This window comes from Amblyraja radiata, chromosome 40 (assembly GCF_010909765.2).
Source record: "Amblyraja radiata isolate CabotCenter1 chromosome 40, sAmbRad1.1.pri, whole genome shotgun sequence".
Lineage (NCBI taxonomy): Eukaryota > Metazoa > Chordata > Chondrichthyes > Rajiformes > Rajidae > Amblyraja > Amblyraja radiata.
The window spans coordinates 1,724,852-1,752,804 of record NC_045995.1 but is presented as its reverse complement, the minus strand read 5'-3'; the positions used below and the strand labels follow the sequence as shown (position 1 = coordinate 1,752,804).

At 46.0% G+C, this 27,953-nt stretch overlaps 1 protein-coding gene across 1 annotated transcript in view; it reads right to left on the bottom strand.

Moving 5' to 3' along the window:
* LOC116967621 (alpha-2-macroglobulin-like) overlaps positions 1-14,290 on the bottom strand; it is a 77,973-nt gene extending 63,683 nt beyond the window's left edge. The window contains exons 1-4 of the mRNA XM_033014226.1: positions 14,178-14,290; positions 8,904-9,105; positions 6,124-6,292; positions 137-189 (exon numbers count right to left, since the gene is read on the bottom strand). Of these exons, the coding sequence (XP_032870117.1) occupies positions 137-189; positions 6,124-6,292; positions 8,904-9,105; positions 14,178-14,242 (489 nt within the window). The 5' untranslated portion in view covers positions 14,243-14,290. The remainder of the gene's footprint in view (positions 1-136; positions 190-6,123; positions 6,293-8,903; positions 9,106-14,177) is intronic.
* Between the last annotated feature and the right edge of the window lie 13,663 nt (positions 14,291-27,953).

Genomic DNA, 27,953 nt, shown 5'->3' with positions numbered 1-27,953 from the left:
GGGGGGGGGGGGGTTGGTATCTGGAATGTCCTGGGTTTCGGGGGAGGGGATCTGTGGATGGAGGGTCGTTGGCGAGGGAGTTTCGGGGGGGGGGGGGAGGGGGGTCTGGGGCTGGGATGGGGAGGGGTCACCTCACCTTCTCCAGGGTCGGCTGGAAGTCCTGGTCCAATGACACCACCCGGAACCGCACTGGGGGATGAAAGGCACAGTCAGATCCCATGACAATGCCCCAGGGGGTGAGGGCAGGGTGAACCTTCACCTCCAGTAGCCTGGGGGCAAGTGGAGGTTAACATGGGGCAGTACAGCACAGAACAAGCCCTTTGGCCACAATATCTTGCCCTGCACATCTCCACTGTCAGGTCTTCTGAAGGGTCTCAGAGGTCTGAAGGCTGAAGGGTCTCAACCTAAAACGACACCCATTCCTTCGATCCAGAAATGCTGCCTGTTCCGCTGAGTTACTCCAGCATTTTGTGTCTACATTAACTGATGAAGGTGGTGTGTTGGATGGTGAATCATGGACTCAACATTAAGGTGGTGTGTCGAATGTTGAGGCATGGACTAACAATTAGGATGAGCGCACAGACTAATGATGAGGAGAATTGTGTTTATTTTAATTTAGTTCAGTTAGTTTAGGTTAGCTTCGCTTAGTTTGGTTTAGTTTGGTTCAGTTTATTGTCACATGTACCAAGGAATAGTGAAAAGCTATTTTTCCGCTTGCTAACCAATCAATGGAGAGACTATACGATTGCAATCAAGCCGTCTGCATCGGACAGATACAGGATAAAGGGAATGACGTTTAGTGCAAGATAAAGACTAACAGAGTCCGATTAAAGGTAGTCTAAGGGTCTCCAATGAAGTAGATAAGAAGTCAGGACTGTTCTTTATTTGATGATAGGATGGTTTTCATCTCTGCATCAGGAGGTGTGCGTTAGAAGCTGTTGGGACAGAAGACACTATCACACTGAGCGGCGGACTGGCTTGCGAAGCAAAAAGGGCTGTTGAGCTAAAACCAAAGAGGTCAACGTCAGGCAACGCCATTGTAATGGGAGACTCCATTGTGAGAAGTACGGACAGGGGTTTATGCGGCAACAGGCGGGATTCGAGTATTGTGTGCTGTTTTCCTGGTGCCAGGATCCAGGATGTCACGGACAGAGTGCAGAAAATCCTCAAGGGCGAAGGTGAACAGCCGGAAGTGGTAGTGCATATTGACACAAACGATGTCGGAAAGAAAGGGATAAATATTCTGCAGCGTGTCTTTAGAGAGCTCGTAAAAATGCTGAAAAGCAGGACCTCCAGTGTTGTTATCTCCGGTTTGCTTCCAGTTTCTCGTGCTGGCGAGAGCAGGAACAGGGAGATACGGGACCTGAATGTGTGGCTGAGGAACTGGTGCACGGGGCAGGGATTTAGATTCTTAGATCACTGGGATCTGTTTTGGAGTAAGGGGGAACTGTACAAAAGGGACGGATTGCATCTTAACAGGTGGGGGACCAGCATTCTGGCAGGCAGGTTTACCACTGCTACACGGGTGGTTTTAAACTGAATAAGGGGGGTGGGGTGTCAAATGGGATAGTCGAGGATGGAGTTAAAGGGAAAGGGTTTCTTAAATGTGTGAGCAGAGAGACAGAGGGGTGTAAAATGAGGGTAGAAGCAATAGGTAGCGAGGTGAAAAGTAAAAGTGGCAGGCAGACAAATCCAGGGCAAAAATCAAAAAGGGCCACTTTTCAACATAATTGTTTAAGGGGTAAGCGTGTTGTAAAAACAAGCCTGAAGGCTTTGTGTCTCAATGCAAGGAGTATTCGTAATAAGGTGGATAAGTTGAATGTGCAGATAGCTATCTTTATATTACTAAAAGTCTGATCTTGACCGCTTTTGGCCCATTGTGTTGCGCTTTCCGAGAGAACGCCGCCACCTACGGCCGTAATTTTTGGCCACCTCACTCAGAGCCCTCCTCTGCCTTCTGTGACTGGAGGATTTTTCCCATCTATGAAAAATCTGAGATATATTAATGTTTAAAGAAAAATCCCCATTCTCTCTGCTGCCCCCGCTGGAGATATATAAAACCCGGAAGTGTAGTCCCTCACTCAGTCTCTGCCAGACCCAGGAAATGAGAGTCATGCTTCGCTGAGCTGCGAAAAACACCCGTCAACTCCATGTTTGTCCCCTCGATGCGGCTGTAAGGTGGCCGCTGCCCAATTGTTTGCCTCGCCTTTTAAAAAAGTTTGTGTTCACAAAATGAATTTTGGTTGTCGAGTGGCTGCTGCCCAATTGTTTGCCTTGCCTTTTAAAAAAGTTTGTGTTCACAAAATGAATTTTGGTTGTCGGGTGGCTACTGCCCAATTGTTTGCCTCGCCTTTTTTAAAAGGTTTGTGTTCACAAAATGAATTTTGGTTGTCAGGTGGCTGCAGCCAATTGTTTGCATAGACTTGGCTTTTAAAATCGTTGCAACAGTTGGCTGCCAGCCCAAGAATCCATTTGGCCCACAATGTCTATACTAGCCCTCTGGAAACCAGTACCTTCGGCCCACAACACCCATGCTAGCACAACAGAAAGCCCCCTCCCCCACTGGCGAGCAATATTGGAATTGGTGGAGAGGTGGAATATTGCATTGGTGACCAGCCCTCCCGTGTGATGCTGGAACCCAACGGGTCCCACTTAGTCTAATTAATGACTATGATATAGTTGGGATCACGGAGACATGGCTCCAGGGTGACCAAAGCTGGGAACTGAACATCCAGGGATATTCAATATTCAGGAAGGATAGACAGAAAGGAAAAGGAGGTGAGGTAGCGTTGCTAGTTAGAGAGGAGATTAACGCAATTGAAAGGACATTAGCTTGGAGGATGTGGAATCGATATGGGTAGAGCTGCGAAACACTAAGGGGCAGAAAACGCTAGTGAGAGTTGTGTACAGGTCACCTAACTGTAGTAGTGGTTGGGGATGGCATCAAACAGGAAATTAGAAATACGTGCAACAAAGGTAAAACAGTTATAATGGATGACTTCAATCTACATATAGATAGGGTGAATCAAATTGGCAGGACTACTGAGGAAGAGGATTTCTTGGAATTTATGGAGGTTAGTTTTCTAAACCAACATGTAGAGGAACCAACGAGAGAGCAGGCTATTCTAGACTGGGTATTGAGTAATGAGGAAGGGTTAGTTAGAGGTCTTGTTGTGCGTGGCCCCTTGGGCAAGAGTGACCATAATATGGTTGAGTTCGTCATTAGGATGGAGAGTGACATAATTAATTCAGAAACAAGGGTTCCGTACTTAAAGAAAGGTAACTTTGAGGGTATGAGACGTGAATTGGCCACGATAGACTGGCAATTGATTCTTAAAGGGTTGACGGTGGATATGCAATGGAAGGCATTTAAAGACTGCATGGATGAACTACAACAATTGTTCATCCCAGTTTGGCTAAAGAATAAATCAGGGAAGGTAGTGCATCCGTGGATAACAAAGGAGATCAGGGATAATATAAAAACAAAAGATGAAGCATACAAATTGGCCAGAAAAAGCAGACTACCAGAAGACTGGAAGAAATTCAGAGTCCAGCAGAGGAGGACAAAGGGCTTAATAAGGAAAGGGAAAATAGATTATGAAAGAAAACTGGCGGGGAACATAAAAACTGACTGCAAATGTTTTTATAGATATGTGATGAGAAAAAGATTAGTTAAAACAAATGTAGGTCCCTTGCAGTCAGAAACAGGTGAATTGATCATGTAGAACAAGGAAATGGCAGACCAGTTGAATAACTACTTTGTTTCTGTGTTCACTAAGGAAGACATAAATAATCTGCCGGAAATAGCAGGGGACCGGGGGTCAAATGAGATGGAGGAACTGAGTGAAATCCAGGTTTGCCGGGAAGTGGTGTTAGGTAAATTGAATGGATTAAAGGCCGATAAATCTCCAGGGCCAGATGAGCTGCATCCCAGAGTAGAAACATAAAAAATAGGTGCAGGAGTAGGCCATTCGGCCCTTCGAGCCTGCACCGCCATTCAATATGATCATGGCTGATCATCCAACTCAGTATCCTGTACCTGCCTTCACTCCATACCCCCTGATCCCTTTAGCCACAAGGGCCACATCTAACTCCCTCTTAAATATAGCCAATGAACTGGCCTCAACTACCTTCTGTGGCAGAGAATTCCAGAGATTCACCACTCTGTGTGAAAAATGTTTTCCTCATCTTAGTCCTAAAAGATTTCCCTCTTACCCTTAAACTGTGACCCCTTGTTCTGGACTTGCCCAACATCGGGAACAATCTTCCTGCATCTAGCCTGTCCAACCCCTTAAGAATTTTGTAAGTTTCTATAAGATCCCCCCTGAATCTTCTAAATTCTAGCGAGTACAAACCGAGTCTATCCAGTCTTTCTTCATATGAAAGTTCTGTCATCCCAGGAATCAGTCTGGTGAACCTTCTCTGTACTCCCTCTATGGCAAGAATGTCAGATTAGGAGACTAAAACTGTACGCAATACTCCAGGTGGGGTCTCACCAGGACCCTGTACAACTGCAGTAGAACCTCCCTGCTCCTATACTCAAATCCTTTTGCTAATTTCCAAATGTGCTACTTAAGGAAGTAGCCACAGAAATAGTGGATGCATTAGTGATAATTTTTCAAAACTCTTTAGATTCTGAAGTAGTTTCTGAGGATTGGAGGGTAGCTAATGTAACTCCACTTTTTAAAAAGGGAGGGAGAGAGAAAACGGGGAATTACAGACCAGTTAGTCTAACATCGGTAGTGGGGAAACTGCTAGAGTCAGTTATTAAAGATGGGATAGCAGCGCATTTGGAAAGTGGTGAATTCATTGGACAAAGTCAGCATGGATTTATGAAAGTTAAATCATGTCTGACGAATCTTATAGAATTTTTCGAGGATGTAACTAGTAGAGTGGATAAGGGAGAACCAGTGGATGTGTGATATCTGGATTTTCAGAAGGCTTTCGACATGGTCCCACATAAGAGACTAGTATACAAACTTAGAGGTATTGGGGGTTCAGTATTAATGTGGATAGAGAACTGGCTGGCAGACAGGAAGCAAAGAGTAGGAGTAAATGGGTCCTTTTCAGAATGGCAGACAGTAGCTAGTGGGGTACGGCAAGGCTCAGTGCTGGGACTCCAGCTATTTACAGGAAAGTAGACTATTATCTGAATGGTGGCCGATTAGGAAAAGGGGAGATGCAACGAGACCTGGGTGTCATGGTACACCAGTCATTGAAAGTAGGAATGCAGGTGCAGCAGGCAGTGAAGAAAGCACATGGTATGTTAGCATTCATAGCAAAAGGATTTGAGTATTAGAGCAGGGAGGTTCTACTGCAATTGTACAGGGTCTTGGTGAGACCACACCTGGAGTATTGGTCTCCTAATCTGAGGAAATACATTCTTGCCATAGAGGGAGTACAGAGAAGGTTCACCAGACTGATTCCTGGGATGTCAGGACTTCCATATGAAGAAAGACTGGATAGACTCGGCTTGTACTCGCTAGAATTTAGAAGATTGAGGGGCAATCTTATAGAAAATTACAAAATTCTTAAGGGTTTGGACAGGCTAGATGCAGGAAGATTGTTCCCGATGTTGGGGAAGTCCAGAACAAGGGATCACAGTTTAAGGATAATGGGCAAATCTTTTAGGACTGAGATGAGAAAAACATTTTTTACACAGAGAGTGGTGAAGCTCTGGAATTCTCTGCCACAGAATGTAGTTGAGGCCAGTTTATTGGCTATATTTAAGAGGGAGTTAGATGCGGCCCTTGTGGCTAAAGGTATCAGGGGGTATGGAGAGAAGGCAGGTTCAGGATACTGAGGGATGATCAGTCATGATCACATTGAATGGCAGTGCAGGCTCGAAGGGCCGAATGGCCTACTCCTGCACCTATTTTCTATGTTTCACACTTTTGTATCTCTTGGCTGATGGGAGAAGGGAGGAGGGAGTGACCAGGATGGGGCTGGTCCTTGATTATGCTGGATTAAATTTGAGGCTACTACAGTGGATGTGGAATACACATATTAATGTTGAGTGTGGTGTGGCGGATGCTGAGTGCACGGACTAACACTGAGGGTGGTGCGGTGAATGCAGAGTGTGCGGACTATTGCTGTGTGTCGATGTATGTCCTCACCACCCACCTGTCTGCCCTGGTTTGTAGACGGGTTTGTCGGTCTGAACAAAGGTCAGAGAGTGGTACTTCTTCAGGAGAACTTTCTTGGTGATCTTGATCGCGGCCAGTTCCCCAGATCCGATCACCGTGACTATGGCCACGGAATTCCATTCATTGTCCAGATTCAGTTTCACTGCCTACACGGGGGACAGCACAAGACCATTCAGGAGAGCGGTGTGCGGTGTGGCAAGAAGACACACAAATCCCGCCCCTGCTCCCTCCCTCCCTCCCCTGTTCCTGATGAACATTATGGCCAGGAGTATTCCCGCTGAGCGGAAACAAGCCCTCCAGTCAGCCCGGCTTGACCGCCGCAGACGTCAATGGGACCCGTGCTGCGAGAGCGAGGTGGGACCCATCACCACATAGGAGATTAGTGGGCAAAATGAGCACATGGTATTGGGGGTAGGGTACTGACATGCATAGAAAATTGGTTGGCAGATAGGAAACAGAGAGTAGGGATTAACGGGTACCTTTCTGAATGGCAGGCAGTGACTAGTGGGGTACCGCAAGGCTCGGTGCTGGGACCGTAGCTATTTACAATATACATTAATGATGTAGATGAAGGGATTAAAAGTAACATTAGCAAATTTGCTGATGACACAAAGCTGGGTGGCAGTGTGAACTGTGAGGAAGATGCTATGAGGCTGCAGGGTGACTTGGACAGGTTGGGGGAGTGGGCAGATGCATGGCAGATGCATTGGTCTGGACATCCGGTGGCGCGGTTGCTAGCTGCTCCGCCCACGGTCTGGCCATCTTTTTATATTTTGTTATGTTTAGAGTGTGTTTTTTGTTTTTTAGATTTTGTTTGGTATTTTATGTTAGGGGGGAAGCGGGTAGGGTAAGGGGGAAACCGTCCTTTAGTCGCTTCCTGGCGAGGATGCGGCTATTATCCCCCCCTGCCCCCCACCTCACGGCCTACCAGCTGGAATGGCACGGCCTTTCCTGCCGGGACCGGACCAGAGCTTCAACAGCGGCGGCGAAGCGCTGGAAACATCACGGAGCGCACGAGGCCTTCCTGGGATCGCCGATTGGAGCTCCGGAGTGCTGGGCCGCTGCTCCAACATCGCAGAGCTGTGGGTGCGGAGCTCTCAACATGGGCGGCGCTGACTTTAACATCGCGGAGTCCTGGGACTCTTTGCCGGGGGTCGCCAGCGCGAATCTCTGGCCAGCGCGGCCTGTGGACATCAGTTGCCGCAGACTCCGGTGAAAGGTGGCCGATCAGAGGTTACCAGCAAGAAGACCTGAACATCGGGCAGCCCGCAGCGGCGACTAGGGGGTGCTCGGGAGGCCCCGACCACGGGTGAACATTAGGAAACATCGGCTAGGAGGTTGACTGGACTTAGGTTCCTTCCCTGACAGTGGGGAACCATGGTGCTGCTGTGGGGATGTTTATGTTGTAGACTGTGCTCTGTGGTTTATTTATTTATTTATTTATTTTTGTATGACTGTAAGGGCAAAATAATTTTGTTGTCTCTTCATTGAAGACAATGACAATAAATTAAATCAAATTAAAAATCAGTTTAATGTGGATAAATGTGAGGTTATCCATTTTGGTGGCAAGAACAGATGGGCAGATTATTATCTGAATGGTATAAAGTTGGGAAAAGGGGAAGTACAACGAGATCTGTGGGTCCTTGTTCATCAGTCACTAAAACTAAGCATGCAGGTACAGCAGGCAGTGAAGAAAGCGAATGGCATGTTGGCCTTCATAACAAGAGGAGTTGAGTATAGGAGCATAGAGGTCCTTCGGCGGTTGTACAGGGTCCTAGTGAGACCACACCTGGAGTATTGTATGCGGTTTAGGTCTCCAAATTTGAGGAAGGATAGCATAGGGTCACGAGGTTAACTCCCGCGATTTTGGGACTGTCACATGTTGAAATAATAGAGCGACTGGGCTTGTACGCACTGGAATTTAGAAAGATGAGAAGGGATCTTATTGAAACATATAAGATTATTAAGGGATTGGACACGCTAGAGGTAGGAAACATGTTCCCGAGTAGGGGGAGTCCAGAACCAGGGGCCACAGTTTAACAATAAGGGGTTGGCCATGAGGAAAAACTTTTTCACCCAGAGAGTTGTGAATCTGTGGAATTCTCTGCCTCAGAAGGCAGTGGAGGCCGTTCTCTGGATGCTTTCAAGAGAGAGTTAGATAGAGCTCTTAAAGATAGCAGAGTCAAGGGATATGGGGAGAAGGCAGTAACGGGGTACTGATTGTGGATGATCAGCCATGATCACAGTGAATGGTGGTTCTAGCTCGAAGGGTCGAATGGTCTACAGCTTGGCGACCTTTGCATACCTTGTGCATGGAATGAAAAACAAAGATATTCACCGTGACATATCACGTATGATAATAAAGTGTCTATCTGTCTTTCTATCTCTGTCTCTCTATCTCCTCCCCATCTCTCTATGCCATCTCACCCCATCACCCCAGGCCATTGCTTCCCCATCCCAGTCTCTCCTCTCTCTGTGGGCTCTCTGCATCATCCCCCAACCACACTCTCCCCATTCATGTCTCCCACCCCCCACCCCCCACAGAGCCCACGCATGCAGCCTCTCCCACTTCCCCCCACCTGCTGGCTGACCCCTCCTCAAGTCTCCGACCTCTGGAGTGTCTCCCCCCTGACCAGTCTGCTGCCCACCACTGTCTCATGCCCCCCGCAGTATCCCCTGCCCCATCTGCCCACTCGCTGTTTACCTTCTCACTACGGGCCCTCTCTCCACCCACAATCCCCCCCCCCCATGCCTCACCCCTTCGCTCGCCGTGAACTGGACGCAGCGATAGGCTCCGATGTCCTGCGATTCCATCTGGAGGAGGGTGATGTGGACCTGGGCGTAGGACATAGTCACCCTGAGGGAGCCCCCGCTCCCCTCCGCCCCGGCCGGCTGCACCACACACAACTTCTCCGGGCTTCCCAGCTGGATCTCCGATGGGATCAGGACCAGCATGTGCCTGGGAAGGGGGGAGAAACGTCATGAAAATTCCCACCCTAGAGACCCCTCACCCCAAACTGTGAGACCCATAGAGACTTAGAGCTGTACAGCACGGAATCAGGCCCTTCGGCCCACCTTGTCCAGGCCCACCAAGATTGCACCTAGTCCCATTTGAAGTAAATGATTACAGGCTGATCTATACCCCACTATACTTTGTCAGCCTTCCTCCCAGTTCATGACTCCAGCAATGTTGATGGCAAACTTACTAACCAACCTGTCTAAGTTTACATCCAATTTGTTTGTAAATCATAAACAGCTGAGATCACAGCACAGATCCCTGCGGAATTCCACTGGTCACAGACCTGCAGCCTGAATATTGTCCTTCCACCATAAGCCTCTGTCATTTACCATAAGATCATATAATTGGGAGCAGCATTAGGCCATTTGGCCCATCATGTCTGCTCCACCATTTGATTATGACTGTTCTCTTTCTCCCTCTCAATCCCATTCTCCCCCTTTCCCTCCATAACTCATTTAAAATTATCCTCCATAGACCTCTGTGGCAAATTGGCCTCCATAGACCTCTGCGGCATTGAAGTCCACAGATTCACCACCTTCTGTCCGAAGAAATTCTTCCTCCTCTTTTTAAAGGTACGTCATTTTTTTCTGAGCTTGTGCCCTGGTCCTAGACGCTCCCATGACTGGAAACATCCTCTCCACATCCACCCTATCCAGGCCTTTCATTATTCAGTAGGTTTAAATTAGATCCCCCCCCCATCCTTCAGATCCAGAGTACAGGCCCAGTGCCGTCAAACGCTCTTCATACGTCAACCCAATCGTCCGTGAGATCATTCTTGTAAACCTCCTCTGGACCTTCCCCAGCACCACATCCCTCCTCAGACATGGGGCCCATATCTGGTCATAATATTCCAAATGCGGTCACCAGTATTATATCTTTGCTTTGATATTCTCATCCGCTCAAAATGAATGCGAACATTGCATTTACCTTCTTTACTTCTGACTCAACTTGCAAATTAACATGCACCAACACACCCAAGTCCCTTTGCCCCTCCAATTTCTGAATACACTCCTTATTTAGAAAAGAATCTATTTCTTTATTATTACTACCAAAGTGCACCAACATGTTGTCTTCCATTTGCCACTTTGCCCACTCTACCAACCTGTCCAAGTCCTTCAGCAGACTCTCTGCTTCCTCAACACTACCTGCCCCTCCATCAACTTTTGTTATATCACAAATTTGGCCACAAAGTGATCAATTCCATCTTCCATCGATTCCACTTTTTCCAGCATCTGCAGTTCTTTCTTAAACAATTCCATCTTCCAGATCATTAATAATATACTGTAACATGAAAAGTAGCAGATCCAACACTGACCCCTGAGGAACACCACAAGTTACATAGAAACATAGAAAATAGGTGCAGGAGTAGGCCATTCAGCCCTTACCAGTAGTGAACCAGAAAACACCCCCTACAATACAATACGATACAATAGGACTTTATTTAAACCAGCCTTCCTGGTTTATTCCCACTCTTAGGCATCTGCCAGTCAACCAAACTTCTATCCATACTTGTACCTTGCCTCTTAAACAATGGGCTCCTATCTTGTTTAGTGGCCTCACAATGCAGCATCGTATCAAATGCCTTCTGAAAATGTAATTAAACAACTTCCACTGGCTCTCCTTTGTCTGTTTCCTGAAAGACTTCCAACAAATTTGACAGCCAAATCTCTCCTTAACAAAACTTTGACCTATTTTATCATCTGGTTCCAAATACCTTGAAACCACATCCTTAATAATGGAGTCAAATCTTTCCAATAACAGACATCAGACTAATCGGCCTATAATTTCCTTTATTTTGCCTCGCTCCCTTCTACGGCAGTACAGTTACATTTACCATTTTCCTCTGGAATCATTCCTGACTCTAGTGATTCTTGAACAATCTCAACGAATGCCTCCACAATGTCTACAGCTACCTCTTTCAGAACCTTGAGGTGTAGTCCATCTGGTCCAGGTGATTTATCCACCTTCAGACCGTTCAGCTTCCCAAGCACCTTCTCCTCTGTAAAACGATTGCACTCACTTCTGCCCCTGACTCTTGTGTTTCTATCACCTTGCTTCACATTGTCTTCCACTGTGAAGACAGGCACAAAATAATGTATTCAGATCATCAACCATTTCTTTATTTTCCATCACTACTTCTCCAGCATCATTTGCCAGCGGTCCAATAACCATATAACAGATAACAATTACAGCACGGAAACAGGCCATCTCGGCACTTCCAGTCCGTGCCAAACACTTATTCTCCCCTAGTCCCATCTATCTGCACTCAGACCATAACCCTCCATTCCTTTCCCGTCCATATACCTATCCAATTCATTTTTAAATGATAAAATCGAACCTGCCTCCACCACTTCCACTGGAAGCTCATTCCACACAGCTACCACTCTTTGAGTAAAGAAGTTCCCCCTCATGTTACCCCTAAACTTCTGTCCCTTAATTCTCAAAACAAGTCTCTTGTTTGAATCTTCCCTACTCTCAATGGAAAAAGCTTATCCATGTCAACTCTGTCTATCCCTCTCATCATTTTAAAGACCTCTATCATGTGCCCCTTAACCTTCTGCGCTCCAAAGAATAAAGACCTAACTTGAATGAATGAATGAATACGTTTATTGTCATTGCACAATACTGTGCAACGAAATTCCATTACATCTCCTCCGGTTAAAAAAAATACAAACACGACAACCATTAACACATATGTACACTTATTAGTAAATAATAAATAGGTATTTTAAAAGAATTTAAAAGAATTTAAAAGAATTTGGCGGCATTTCTTGGAATTACATTTTGCTTCCCCAGCGTTCTCTGTTGGAATTTAGCTCTTTTATCGCACATGGGTAGAAACTATTTTTTAGTCTTCAGAGTCCTGAATCGCCTCCCAGAGGGTAGCAGAGTAAAAAGGTGGTTGGCAGGGTGGGATGTGTCCTGCTTGATATTTGTGGCCCGGCGCAAGCATCGGGCCCTATATATATCATCCAAGGCGGGCAGTTGAGCGTTTGTAATGCTCTGCGCAGTTTTTATAATTCCCTGCAGCGCCCTCCTCTCAGCCACAGTACAGCTAGCAAACCACACCAGGATTCCATAGGAGAGGATACTTTCCACGGCGCATCGGTAGAAGGACAACAGCAGCGGCTGTGAGACGTTTGCTCTCCGCAGAGACCTCAGGAAATACAGCCGCTGATGTGACTTCTTCACGAGAGTGACGGTGTTCATTTGCCATTTGAGGTCCTGGGAGATGTTTATTCCCAGGAACTTAAAGCCAGTGACTCTCTCCACCATGTCTCCTTTGATGTACAAGGGAGCAGGTTCCTCTCTCCTCTTCCTCCTGAAGTCAACGACCAGCTCTTTTGTCTTTGATGGGTTGAGTACCAGGTTGTTTTTGGTACACCAGACAGTCAGTTTTTGGACTTCATCCCTGTAGGCAGACTCGTCGTTGTTGTTTATCAGTCCCACCACAGTCGTGTCGTCCGCAAACTTGATGATCCTGTTTGTACTGTGTGTTGGTGTACAGTCATAAGTGTATATTGTATACAAGATGGGACTCAGCACACAACCTTGTGGCGCTCCTGTGCTGAGCATCAGGACTGGGGAGTAATTGGACCCCATCCTGACAGTCTGTGGGCGATCTGTTAAAAAGTCCTTAATCCATCCGCATATGTTTGCATTAACACCCAGATCAGACAGTTTGTCCACCATTCTGCTGGGGATGATGGTATTAAATGCAGAACTAAAATCTACAAATAACATCCTCACATATGAGCCAGGACGCTCCAGATGTGTCAGTGCAGAATGTAGAGTTCAACCTTTCTCTGTAACTTAGTTGCTGAAACCCAGGCAAAATTCCTCTGTACTCTCTCTGTTTTGTTGACATCATTCCTATAATTTGGCGACCAGAATTGTACACCATACTCCAGAATTGGCCTCACCAATCCCTTGTGCAATTTTAACATTACATCCCAATTTCTATACTCAGTTCCTGCCTCTATTATTCAGTAAGTCGGTTCAGATTCCTTCTTAAACTGGATGGTCCCAGCCTGACTGACACTGATCTTCCACAGAATTTGCCACCGCGTGTTATAGAGCAGAGCAGCAGGTAGAGGGAGTGTCAGCAACAGAGAGAAGGAACATGGACATCCCTCCTCTTGAACTCTCCTCATTCCCTCTCCCCAGTTTCTTTCTCTCTCTCTCTCTCTCTCTCTCTCTTTTTTTCTCTCTGATCCCTCTTCTCTCTGATCTCTCTCCCTACCCAGTTTCTCTCTCTCCCTTCCTTCCCATTCTCACTTTCTCTCTACCTCCCCGCTCTCTCTCTAGCTCTGTGTGTGATCTTGTTATCTCCTCAGCCTCTTTCTCTCCTCTGCTACCCTTTCTCTCCCAAGCCTCTCTTTCCCACCAGCCTCTCTCACTGCCCCCAGTCTCTCTCTCTCTCTCCCCAGTCTCTCATTCTCTCTCTCTCCCATCTCTTTCCCCCTATCTTTCTCGGTCCTGTCTCTCTCTCTCTCTCCCCTACCTCTCGCCCCCTATTTCCCCCGTATGTCTCCCCGCACCCCTCCTTCACCCACCTCCCTCTCCGATCTTTCCCCCGTCTCTCACCCCCCAGTGTCGCTCTACCCCAGTCTCTCTCCCCCAGAATTTATTTCCCTCCCCAGCCTTTCTTTCTCCTTCCCTGTCTCCCTCCGTCTTCCTCAGTCTCCCTTTCTCTCCCAGTCGCTCTCCCACCCCGGCTCTCTCCCCCACTCACTCAGAGGACAGTGGAGGCCAATTCACTGGGTGATTTCAAGAGAGAGTGAGAATTAGCACAGAGCTAGCGGAAGCAAGGGATATGGGGAGAAACCAAGAATGGAGTACTGATTTTGGATGATCAGCCATGATCATATTGAATGGCGGTGCTGGCTCAAAGGGCCGAATGGCCACCTGCACCTATTTTCTACCTTTGATCTCTCCCTCGGCCCAAAATCCCTCTTCACTATCTCCCCCTCCCCATTCGCACCCCCTGTCCCCTGTCCACCAGTACTCACGGGGCTGCTCCCACTACCCCCAGTAGGAGGAACAGGACGCCAGCCACCATCTCTCTCCTGTCCATCTCAGTCTTTCACTGACTGCGAGTCTGACTCCCGACTGATCTTTAAATCAGCAACACAAGGTCACAGAGTGGGTTTCACCATCAATGCTGATAAACATGTTTACACAGAGAGGTTCCAGTGAACGGCAGGACACGGGGAAGGGTGAGGAGATTGGGAAGAGGAGTGAGTGTTGGAAGAGATAGCAGATGAAAGATTGTGGAGAGATGGAGAGGGGAGCATGAAAAAGAGGAGATGGGGAGAGATGGTGAAGGGAGGAGAGGAAGATGGAGCGAAAGGGGGGGGGGGAGTAGGGGAAAGAACAGGAGGGAGGGAGAGAGAATGGGGAGAAACACCGAGGAATAGACAGTCAGAGACGGAAAGATAGAAAGAGAGAGGGGAAGGGAAAGAGGGATCGGGATGGAAGGGAGAGAGAGGAGATGGAGAGGGAATAGTGAGACAGGAAGGAACATTGGGAGAGAGTGAAAGACCTTCATGAACCAGTAAGGAGGAGGGAGAAGGAAGGCAAGATGAGGGAACCATAGTTGTTGGTATGGTACCTGTATTATTTTCATGTGAACAGACATCCAGTGAAAAGCTTTAGATACAGGGAACTGTGGTTGCTGTAAAGGACACAGTGCTGGGGTAAATCGGCGGGTCAGGCATCGTCTCCGGAGGGCATGGAAATGGGATGTTTCAGGACAGAACCCTTCTTCAGACCGATTGTGGTGGGTGTGGAGGTTTGAGAGCTCGAAAGGGGAGAGGCCTTTTCCCCATATCCCTGGTGAGTGATAGGTGGATATTGGGTTGGGGGAGGAGGGTGGGGGGGATTAATGTGAGATAAAGAGCTGAGGATACAAGAAGCTGTCATAGAAACTGAGAGTCATACAGCATGGAAAGAGGCCCTTCAGCCCAACTTTCCACACCGGCCAATATGTCCCATCTACATTAGTCCCACCCGCCTGCATTTGGCCCATATGCCTATAAACCGGCCGTATCCATGTACCTGTCTAAATGTTTCTTAAACATTGTGATAGCATAGAAAATAGGTGCAGGAGTAGGCCATTCGGCCCTTCGAGCCTGCACTGCCATTCAATATGATCATGGCTGATCATCCAACTCAGTATCCTGTACCTGCCTTCTCTCCATAACAAGGGTCACATCTAACTCCCTCTTAAATATAGCCAATGAACTGGCCTCAACTACATTCTGTGGCAGAGAATTCCAGAGATTCACCACTCTCTGTGTGAAAAATGTTTTTCTCATCTCGGTCCTAAAAGATTTCCCCCTTATCCTTAAACTGTGACCCCTTGTTCTGGACTTCCCCAACATCAGGAACAATATTCCTGCATCTAGCCTGTCCAACCCCTTAAGAATTTTGTAAGTTTCTATAAGATCCCCCCTCAAACTTCTAAATTCTAGTGACTGTCTCAACTACCTCCTCCAGCAGCTTGTTTTATACACCCACAACCTATGTGTAAAAAAGTTACCCCTCAGGTTCCTATTCAATTTCCCCCTTCACCTTAAACCTATGTCCTCAGGCCCTCGATTCCACAAATCTGGGCAAGAGATTCGGTGCGTTTGCCCAATCTATTCCTCTCATGATTTTGTAAACTAAGGTAAAGGAAGGGAAAAATGGGTAGTTATCCAGGTGAAGCACAGGGGAGGGGGGGTGGGGAGAGGGAAGGGGCAAATTTGTGGAATAGTTACATAAATTTTGAGAATTCAATGTTCACACGGTTGGGTTGTAAGCTGCCCGAGCAATAAGAGGAGCTGTTCCTCTATTTTGTGTGTGGCCTCACTATGGTAATGGAGGGGGAGACCCAGGTCAGAAAGGTTGGAATGGGAAGGGGAATGGGAATTAACATTGTTAGCTACTAGGTGTTCCAGCAGGTTTGGCAGCCCACCAGTCACATCTTCCCATCCCTTTCTGCCGAGACCTCTCCCTCCACAACTCTGGCTCACTCACCCCTTCCCACCAAACCATCCCCCTCCAGGTACATTCCACTGCAATCGCGGGAGATGCAACACCCGTCATAAGTTCATAACATTTAGAACTAGAATTAGGCCATTCATAGATTCATAGCAAATAGGTGCAGGGGTCGGTCATTCGGCCCTTCGTGCCAGCACCGCCATTCAATGTGATCATGGCTGATGATCTGTTCCTGCCTTTTCCCCATATCCCTTGATTCGGCCCATCAAGTCTACTCTAGCATTCAATCATGGCTGATCTATCTTTTCCTCTCAACCCCATTCTCCTGCCTCTCCCCATATCCCTTGTCTCTATACCTCCTCTGTCACATCCATCCAGTGACCTCAGCAGTCCTTCCAGATTAGGCAACTATTTCACAGGTGTTCGGTCCACCAAGGTCTGTTGGATCTCCCGGTTGCTAACCATTTTACCTCCACTTCCCTTAGACATTTCTGTCCGAAGCCTCTTCTATCCTCATCGTACACGTTTTGCCTTTTCATCTCAAGGCTTTGTCCAACCAGCTGCCAGACTACCTCCACCCCCCCCCCCCCCCCCCCCCCCCCCCCACCCAACCCCACCCCAGCCCATCCCCCTACCCGCCTACATCCATCTATCACTTGCCAGAAAAATACACTAAATGCTGGAGTAACTCCGCGGGTCAGACAGAATCCCTGGAGAACATGGAAAGGCAATGTTTCAGGTCAGACTCCTTCCAGCTCTGTGAGCCGCTGAGACTCCAGCACTTTGGGTCTTTTTGTAAGCCTGCATCTCCTGTTACTCATGTCTATCACTTGCCACTTTGACCCACCTCTACTTCTCTTCCCCAACGATAATCCGTCTGAAGAAGTCTGACAACAGAGGGGATGAATGTGTTCCTGAATCTGGTGATTTCAAACGTCTGTATTTTCTGCCTGAAGGGCAATGGGAGAAGAGAGAATGACCGGAATACGAGTGGTCCATAATTCTGATGACTGTTCTCCCAAGGCAGTGTAAAACTTACATGGAGTCAATGGTGGCAAGTCTGGTCTATGTGATGGACTGGGCTACATCCATAACTCTCTGCAGCTTCTTGCAATCTTGGGCAGAGCTGTTCCCAAACCAAGCTGTGATACAACCTGACAGTTGGTTTTCTACAGTGCATTTGGAGAAGTTGCTAAGAGCCTTTGGAGACATGCCACACTTTACTCTTCTGTGGAAGGAGAGGCGTTGGTGTGCTTTCATGGCTGTCACATCAAAGAAATTGGTCTACCACAGATCGTTGGTAATATTAGAATCAGAGAGTGATACAGTGTGGAAAAAGGCCCTTCGGCCCAACTTGCCCACACCGGCCAACATGTCCCAGCTACACTAGTCCCGCTTGTCCATATCTCTCCAAACCTGTCCTATCCATGTACCTATTTAACTGTTTCTTAAATATTGGGATGGTTCCTGCCTCAGCTACTTCCTCTGGCAGGTTATTCCATATACCCACCACAACTTTGTATGAAAAAGCACGCCTTAGGTTCCTATTAAATCTTTTCCCCTTCACCTTAAACCTATGTCCTCTGGTCCTCGATTCATCTACTCTGGGCAAGGGACTCTGTGCATGTACCTAATCTATTCCTCTCATGCATTTATACACCTTTATATGATCACCCCTGGTCCTCCTGCACTCCAAGGAAAAGAGTACCAGTCTACTCAGCCTCTCCTTGTACCTCAGACCCTCTAGTCCTGGCAACATCATCGTAAATCTTATGTGCCATTTCCAGCTTGACAACATCTTTCCTATAGCATGGTGCCTAGAACTGAACAAAATACTCTAAATGCGGCCTCACCAATGTCTCATACAACTGCAACATGACCTCCCAACTTTTAACTCAATACACTGATTGAGACAAGCCAATGTGTCAAAAGCCTTTTTGACCACCCATCTACATGCGACTCCAACTTCAAGGAACCATGCACCTGTACTCCTAGATCCCTCTGCTCTACAACACTCCCAAGAGCCCTACCATTCACTGCCCATGTTAGAATCCCCAAATTGCAAACCTCACATTTCTCTATTAAATTCTATCAACCATTCCTCAGCCCACCTGGCCAATTGATCAAGATCCTGCTGCAATTTTTCACAACCATCTTCACTATCTGCAAAACCGCCCACTTTTGAATCATTAGCAAACTTGCTAATCTTGCTGTGTATGTTCTCATTCCAATCATTGATATTGATGAGAAACAGTAACAAGCCCAGCACCAAACCCTAGGCACATCATTAGTCACAGGCCTCCAGTCCGAGAAGCAACCTTCCACCAGCACCCTCTGCTTCCTTCCATGAAGCCAATTTTCTATCCATTGAGCTATTGTATCTCCCCTTGGATCCCATGCGATGTAGCCTTCCAGAGCCCCCTACCATGCAGAATCTGAAGAAGGGCCTCGACCCGAAACGTCACCCTCTCCAGAGAGACTACATGTCCCGCTGAGTTACTCCAGCATTTTGTGTCTACCTACCATACAGAACCTTGTCGAATGCTGAAGTCCATATGTACATCTACATCTCTGTCCTCACCGACTTCTTAATCACATTTAGTTTAGTTTAGAGATACAGCGCGGAAACAGGCCCTATGGCCCACCGGGTCTGTGCCGACCAGCGATCCCTGCATATTAACACTATCCAACATACTCGAGTGACAATTTTTACATTTACCAAGCCAATTTACTTACATACCTGTAAATCTTCGAAGATCCCGGTGAAAACCCACGCAGGCCACGGGGAGAATGTACAAACTCCATACAGGCAGCACCATAGTCAAGATCGAACCCATGTCTCCGGTGCTGTAAGCGCTGTAAGGCAGCAACTCTACCGCTGCACTACCATGCTGCCCTAACTCGTCTACAAATAACTCAATCAGATTTGCGAGACACGACCTCCCATGTGCAAAACCATGCTGACTATCCCGAATCAACCCTTGTCCATCTAAATGCATGTACAGGTGCACAACCTTTTATCCGAAGATCCAAATAACGAAAACCTCCGAATAGCGGCCATTTTTTCGGTCCTTGAAGAAAGGTCCTTGAAAACGTTCACCGAGGGCGGCCCGCAGAGGTGACAGCGGAACCTCCGGTCGGTCCTCGAAGAAAGGGGAACTAAATCCCCATTCATAAAAGAGAAGGTGAGGGTATATTGCGCGGGAGGGTTAATAATTGACAATATGCTGCTGCCTGCCCGCTGAGTTAAAAAGTTCCCACGGTAGACTCACGATACACAGTGTTTCGTGAGTCTTGCGTGGGAACTTTTTAACTCAGCGGGGCAGGCAGCAGCAGATTGTCGCTCGCTTCAGTATCACCCCACCTACACCCCTCTGCTTCCCGGCCATGTGTGTGACCCCTTCCCTCCCCTCTCCAGCTCCCCGCCCATTGAACCGGCGCGGGGGCTTTGCACTGTCTTCACGTCGGCGATTGCAGCAGGACCGTGCCAGTCACCGGAGACGTCAGGACCAACGGGACACCGACCCCCAGGCCCACCGCAAGCACTGAGATCCCAGAGACCCACAGCCAGCAGCAGCCCAGCCCCGTTCCAACTCCAGAGGAAAACTGCAAACTGGCCGGAGACGTCAGGACCACCAGAAGCCTTTCCCCGAGCTACGCCCCCTCATCGGGACACCGACCCCCAGGCCCACTGCAAGCACGGAGATCCCAGAGACCCACAGCCAACAGCAGCCCAGGCCATCCCCGCTCCAACTACAGAGGAACCTGGGTTGCGGATGATGGGGCGCAGCTCGGGGCGTCGTAGGGGCCCATCGGGGAGCGGGTTCCTGTTGGTCTTGACGTCTCCGGCCACCTGCCATCCTCCGGGAACTGTACCGCCCTTGCAGGAGAGTGGGTTGTTTGCAGTTGCAGAGGGAGGGGGCAAGGGCGGTACAGTTTCCAGTCTCAGCTCCAGTCCAGGGGGGTGGCCGGAGACGTCAGGACCAACGGGACACCGACCCCCAGGCCCACTGCAAGCACGGAGATCCCAGAGACCCACAGCCAGCAGCAACTCCAGCCCAGCCACGCTCCAACTCCAGAGGAACACTTAGGGGCAGAAGCTGATGGTGTGCAAGGTACGTCTTGTTCTTGGGGTGGCGGATGAGGGGGCGCAGCTCGGGCTGTGGGCAAATTGCCACTTGTCGCCGTAGCGGCCCATTGGGGAGCGGATTCCTCTGGAGTTGGAGGGGGAGGGGGGTATTGTGCTGTTTGATCGCCCCCTGCTATCCCAGGGACAGGGAGACACAGCGGCTTTTTAGACAGGTGGGCAATCACTTCCAAAGTTCTGCCCACACAGTCAGTACACCTCTCCTACACTGCATTTCATACAAACATTTATTCTGCAAGAAAAAACTACATTGAAGACTCAAACTCGCGACCGAGTTTACTGCCGGGATCAAGGCGCAAACTCGCGACCTTGCGGATATGAGCCGAGCACTCTACCACTGAGCCAGCCATTAAAATCTACGCTAAAAAAATTCCATTCCGAAGACCGACAAATTCTGAATTACGAAACGTGTCTGGTCCCAAGGCTTTCGGATAAAAGGTTGTGCACCTGTATATACTATCCCTCAGAATATTCTCCAGTAACTTTCCAACTACAGATGTTAAGCTCACTGACCTATAGTTCCAAGCATTTTACCTGCTGCCCTTCTTGAATAGAGGCACATTTGCCACATTCCAGTCTTCCAGCATCTCTCCTGTGTTAAAATACGACTCGTAAATCTCAACCAGGGCTCCCGCAATTTCCTCTCTGGTTTCCCACAATGTCCTTGGATGCATCTGATCAGGCCATGGAGATTTGTCTACCTTCATATACTAATGCCAAGGAACTTGAAGCTATGAAGAGTTAGATTTAGCTCAGAGGGCTAAATCTAACTCTTCATAGCAAAAGGATTTGAGTATAGGATGATGGAGGTTCTACTGCAGTTGTACAGGGTTTTGGTGAGACCACACCTGGAGTATTGCGTACAGTTTTGGTCTCCAAATCTGAGGAAAGACATTCTTGCCATAGAGGGAGTACAGACAAGGTTCACCAGACTGATTCCTGGGATGTCAGGACTTTCATATGAAGAAAGACTGGATACTCAACTTGTACTCGCTAGAATTTAGAAGATTAAGGGGGGATCTTATAGAAACGTACAAAATTCTTAAGGGGCTGGACAGGCTAGATGCAAGAAGATTGTTCCCGATGTTGGGGAGGTCCAGAACAAGGGGTCACAGTTTAAGGATAAGGGGGAATTCCTTTAGGACTGAGATGAGGAAAACATTTTTCACACAGAGAGTGGTGAATCTCTGAAATTCTCTGCCACAGAAGGTATTGAGGCCAGTTCATTGGCTATATTTAAGAGGGAGTTAGATGTGGCCCTTGTGGCGAAAGGGATCAGGGGGTATGGAGAGAATGCAGGTACAGGATACTGAGTTGAATGATCAGCCATGATCATATTGAATGGCTGTGCAGGCTTGAAGGGCCGAATGGCCTACTCCTGCACCTATTTTCCATGTTTCTATGTTTTTAAAGGAATCAAGGGATATGGGGTAAATGCAGGAACAGGGTACTGATTTTAGATGATCAGCCATGATCATATTGAATGGCGGTGCTGGCTCGCAGGGCCGAATGGCCTACTCCTGCGTCTATTTTTCTATGTTTCTCTCAAACATTTTGCCCCTTTGTCTGGCTGACATTGAGGGAGAGGTTATTGTCCTGACACCATGAATCTAAGCTCTCTATCCCCTTCCTTGACTCTGTCTCGTCATTGTTCATCATTGTTTGTGATGCGTCCCACTACAGTGGCATCATCTGCAAACCTGTACATGGAGTTGGAGCCAAATTTGACCGTGGAGTCGTGAGTGTGTGGGGAGTGTGGTGGTGGGCTGAGAACACATCTTTGCCGGGCATCGGTGTAGAATATTACTGTGGAGGTGTTGTCGCCCATACTCACTGGCTGTGGTGTGTGGGTCAGAACACAGAGGATCCAGTGGCAGAGGGGGGGTGGGTACGCCTTGGCCCACGAGTTTGGAGATGGGTTTGGATGGGATTATAGTGTTAATGATGGAGCGATGGTCAATAAATTGGAAGTTAACGTGGGTGTGCTTGTTTTCTAGATATCCAGAGATAAGTTTAAGGCCAGGGAGATAACGTCTGTTGTTGACTTGTGTAAAGTTTATGAACCCAGCTCTTGTTTACCTAGTCAACTATTAGCAGAGGTGGACTGAGCCCAGAGAGGATGTGGAGGGGGCTCACACTGTCTGTGGACACTCCCTCCTCTCGTCCAAAGCATTGAATGAATTATCTTCACTCTCTCTCTCCAGGCTATTCCTCTGTCAGTGCCTCCCCCCCACCTCCGTTTGTCAGTTCTCCCTCTCTCCCCTGTCTAACACCCGCCTCCTCTCTTCCTTTCTCTCTATTTCCCCTCTTCCACTTCCTCCTTTTTCTCTTTCTTCCCTGTCTTCCCCCTCTCCATTCCCCTCTCTTCCCCCCTCCCTCTCCCCCCCACTCTCTCTCCCCCCTCTCTCTCTCCCTCCCCTCTCTCTCTCCTCCCTCTTCCCCCTCTCTCTCTTTCCCGTTCTCCCATCTGCGACAAATCAGACTTATCTCAAGATGCAACTATAACACACTCCTTTGCCTCTTGTATAAAACGTCATAAATTTTGGAAAGAAATCTTTGAAATCTTCTCAAAATTATTAAAAACAAAACTGGACCCCCACACAGAATTGATTATTCTTGGAATAACAGGAGTCTGCGCTGCTATCAATATTTCAAAGACGTTTCCTTAATTATGGCCTGATAATGGCAAAAAAACGTATACTTAAATTTTGGAAAAATGCTTCTACCCCAACTCTCAAAATGTGGATTACAAGCATGTCTGAGTAGCTACATCTTGAAGATATGAGACTCGGCTTAGCAGGAAAATCAGAGCAATTTTTAAAGATATGGTCTCCTTTCATTGATTCATTACAAGTATAGTATGGTGCAACACAATTCTGGAATTAAACCGATTCACGGACAGGGTGATGGGTGTGGTGAGAAATGAAGCAGGTATTATGTTTAGGTGTTAGAGGGTGTTAGGTATCTATGTTTCTATGTATATCAACACGTATTTAGGGTGTTAGAGGATGTTAGGTATCTATGTTTCTATGTTCTATGTAATGGTCCCTTTTTTTTCTCTTCTTTATTATTCTTCGTTGATGCATTAGTGATGCATTCTCTTCCTTATTATTCTTCGTGGATGCATTAGTGATAATTTTTCAAAACTCTTTAGATTCTGGAGTAGTTCCTGAGGATTGGAGGGTAGCTAATGTAACCCCACTTTTTAAAAAGGGAGGGAGAGAATACGGGGAATTACAGACCAGTTAGTCTAACATCGGTAGTGGGGAAACTGCTAGTCAGTTATTAAAGATGGGATAGCAGCACATTTGGAAAGTGGTGAAATCATTGGACAAAGTCAGCATGGATTTACGAAAAGGTAAATCATGTCTGACGAATCTTATAGAATTTTTCGAGGATGTAACTAGTAGAGTGGATAAGGGAGAACCAGTGGATGTGTTATATCTGGACTTTCAGAAGGCTTTCAACAAGGTCCCACATAAGAGATTAGTATACAAACTTAAAGCACACGGTATTGGGGGTTCAGTATTGATGTGGATAGAGAACTGGCTAGCAAACAGGAAGCAAAGAGCAGGAGTAAACGGGTCCTTTTCAGAATGGCAGGGAGTGACTAGTGGGGAACCGCAAGGCTCAGTGCTGGGACCCCAGCTATTCACAATATATATTAATGATTTGGACGAGGGAATTGAATGCAACATCTCCAAGTTTGCGGATGACAAGAAGCTGGAGGGCAGTGTTTGCTGTGAGGAGGATGCTAGGAGGCTGCAAGGTGACTTGGATAGGTTGGGTGAGTGGGCAAATGTATGGCAGATGCAGTATAATGTGGATAAATGTGAGGTTATCCACTTTGGTGGCAAAAACAGGAAAGTAGACTATTATCTGATTGGTGGCCGATTGGGAAAAGGGGAGATGCAACGAGACCTGGGTGTCATGGTACACCAGTCATTGAAAGTAGGCATGCAGGTGCAGCAGGCAGTGAAGAAAGCGAATGGTATGTTAGCATTCATAGCAAAAGGATTTGAGTATAGGAGCAGGGAGGTTCTACTGCAGTTGTACAGGGTATTGGTGAGACCACACCTGGAGTATTGTGTACAGTTTTGGTCTCCAAATCTGAGGAAATACATTCTTGCCTTAGAGGGAGTACAGAGAAGGTTCACCAGACTGATTCCTGGGATGTCAGGACTTTCATATGAAGAAAGACTGGATAGACTCGGCTTGTATTCACTAGAATTTAGAAGATTGAGGGGGGATCTCATAGAAACTTACAAAATTATTTGGAGGTTGGACAGGCTAGATGCAGGAAGATTGTTCCCGATGTTGGGGAAGTCCAGGACAAGGGGTCACAGTTTCAGGATAAAGGGGAAATCCTTTAGGACCGAGATGAGAAAAACATTTATCACACAGAGAGTGGTGAATCTCTGGAATTCTCTGCCACAGAAGGTAGTTGAGATTGTTCCCGTCAGCCATGATCATATTGAATGGCAGTGCAGGCTCGAAGGGCCGAATGGCCTACTCCTGCACCTAATTTCTATGTTTCTATGTTTTTGTCTTCTTATTCTTTGGACTGCACTATTTGGTAGTTTACTATTCACTATTTCATTCACTTTCTCTCTTTCTCGCTCTTTCTCTCTTGTTCTATTTCTTTTTTGTTAAATTAAAAACGGAAGATGTACAATAAATGTACTTTGTCATATACCGTGGTTTATATTACTGTATACTGCTTCTAATAAAAATATTAAATTTAAATATTGTTTATTATGTTTGGGTACTTCAGATATGAAGTTTGTATGAGCATAATAGTTGTATGTATATATATGTCTGTAGGTATTATGGGAAATTGCCTAGGGTAGTATTATTATTATTAATTGATTTTTAAATATGGTAGAAGTGTTGGGGAAAAGGGGTGAGATTTAATAGGTTATTCTTCTTCTCACTCCTTTTCGAGCTTGTACAGACACAGAGTTGGACATTGGAACTTTGCTTTTGTTCTTTTCATTGCTTTGTAAATATTGATTGTAATGTCCAATTGTTTGATAATTTCGATTTTGTTACTATTAATGTCTTTAATGTCTTTACTTGTTCGGAATAAATAAATAAATAAAAATTAAATTAAAATAAATAAATAAATAGATAGATAGATAAATAAATTGGAAGTTAACGTGGGTGTGCTTTTATTTCTAGATATCCAGAGATAAGTTTAGGGCCAGGGAGATAACGTCTGTGGTTGACTCTTGTGTAAAGTTTATGATCCCAGCCCTTGGTTACCTGGTCAACTATTAGCAGAGGTGGACTGAGCCCAGAGAGGATATGGAGGGGGCTCACACTGTCTGTGGACACTCCCTCCTCTCGGTCAAAGCATTGAATAAACTATCTTCACTCTCTCTCCAGGCTATTCCTCTGTCAGTGCCTCCACCCACCTCCGCTTGTCAGTTCTCCCTCTCTCCTCTGTCTAACACTCTCCTCCTCTCTTCCTTTCCCTCTATTTCCCCTCTCGCTTCCACTTCCTCCTTTTTCTCTCTCTTCCCTCACGGTCTTCCCCCTCTCCATCCACCACTCTCTTCCCCCCTCCCTCTCTCTTCTCCCCCTCTCTCCCCCCCCTCTCTCTCCCAGCTCTCTCCCTCCCCTCTCTCTCTCCTCCCTCTTCCGCCTCTCTTTCCCCTTCTATCCCCCCTTCTCTTTCTTTCCCTTCTCTCTCCTCCCCTTCTCTCACCTTCCCTCTCTCTCCTACCCTTTCTTTCCTCCCATTTTTCTTCTCCCCTCTCTCTGTCTGCCTGTCTCTCCAGCGTTCTAGAAATTACAATCCAAATCTGTCCAACCTCTCCCTGTAGCTAATACCCCATGTTCCAGTCAACATTCTGGTAAATCTCCTCTGCACCCTTTAAAAAGCCTCTACATCTTTCCTGTAATGGGGCGACCAGTTCTTAAAGAGGTGTATAAAATCATGAGAGGAATAAGTCGGGTAGATACATAGAATCTCTTGCTCAGAGAAGGGGAGTCGAGGACCAGAGGACATAGGTTCAAGATACTCATTTAATAATCTGAGACGCCTGTTTAATATAATGTACTCGCATAAAGTAGAGGAAGAAGATATATCAATTATTTCTTTGGATGCAGAGAAAGCATTTGATCAGGTAGAGTGGCAATACTTATATAAAGTATTACAAAAATTTAATATGGGAGAGAATTTTATAACATGGGTAAAATTATTATATGATAAACCAATGGCAAGAATTTTAACTAATAACATGTTATCTCAAAAATTTCAACTATCAAGGGGTAATAGGCAGCGATGTGCACTATCACCCCTGCTATTTGCCCTTATGATAGAACCCCTGGCTGAAAGTGTAAGAATTCATCCGAATATTCAGGGCTATAATACCAGGGACTCAAAGAATAAAATCTCATTATATGCAGACGATATACTTTTATATATTACAAAGTCACAAACGAGCATACCAAATTTATTAAACTTAATAGAGGAATTTGGGTCTTTTTCTGGATATAGAATAAACTGGAATAAAAGTGAAATCATGACATTAAAACCTCAAGAACCTACACACTTACTGAAGTTCCCCTTTAAAATCGCAACAGAAAAATTTAAATATTTGGGTATTCAGATTACTAGAAAATATAAAGCATTATTCAACGCTAATTTCATACCTTTATTAAATAAACTTAATACGTTGATTAAATTTTGGAAAACACTTCCCTTATCATATTAAGTAGAATAAATGCAATAAAAATGATCTTCCTACCACAATTACTATACCTATTTCAATCTATACCGGTATATATACCAAAATATTTTTTTTTTAAATTAGACTCTAATATTACTAATTATGATTGGGACTATAGATCACATAGAATCACAAAAAAACACTTATGTAAACCAAAAGAGGTCGGGGGACTTTCACTTCCGAATTTTATGTATTATTACTGGGCAGTGCATATTAAGAATATGATTTATTGGTTGGATAGTTCTACCCAACAGACAGAATGGATAAAAATGGAGAAGGAGGATTGCCATCCTTGTAATATAGGAACGATCCTCTTCTCCCCAAAAAAACTGAATAACACAATATATAAGAAGAACCCAATTATATATGGTACAATAGGAATTTGGAAACAAATAAAATTATCTTTAAAATTAAGAAATCTATCACTGTTAATGCCAATAGCGAATAACCCTTTATTTAAACCATCTCTTATTGATAAGACATATAACCAATAGGAAAGTCTCGGAATTAGAAGGATCGGGGATATGTACGAAATGGGAAACCTACTATCATTCCAACAACTACAATTAAAATTTAAATTGAAAAACAACCAATATTTTAAATATCTTCAGATTTGCGATTTCGTGAAAAAATATATACAAGGATATCAAAAAGTAACTCCTGACTTATTGGAAGAAGCAATGAATATTGAAGCTGACTCACAAAAATTAATATCATATTTATATAATAGTATTCTAAATATAGACCTACCATCGACAGAGGTACTTAGAGAAGAGTGGGAACGGAAACTAATGATAAAAATTACGAAGGTTAAATGGGAAAAATACCTGATATATATTCACAAATGTTCAATTAATGTAAGACATAATCTAATTCAATTTAAAATTGTACATAGATTATATTATTCAAAAACAAGA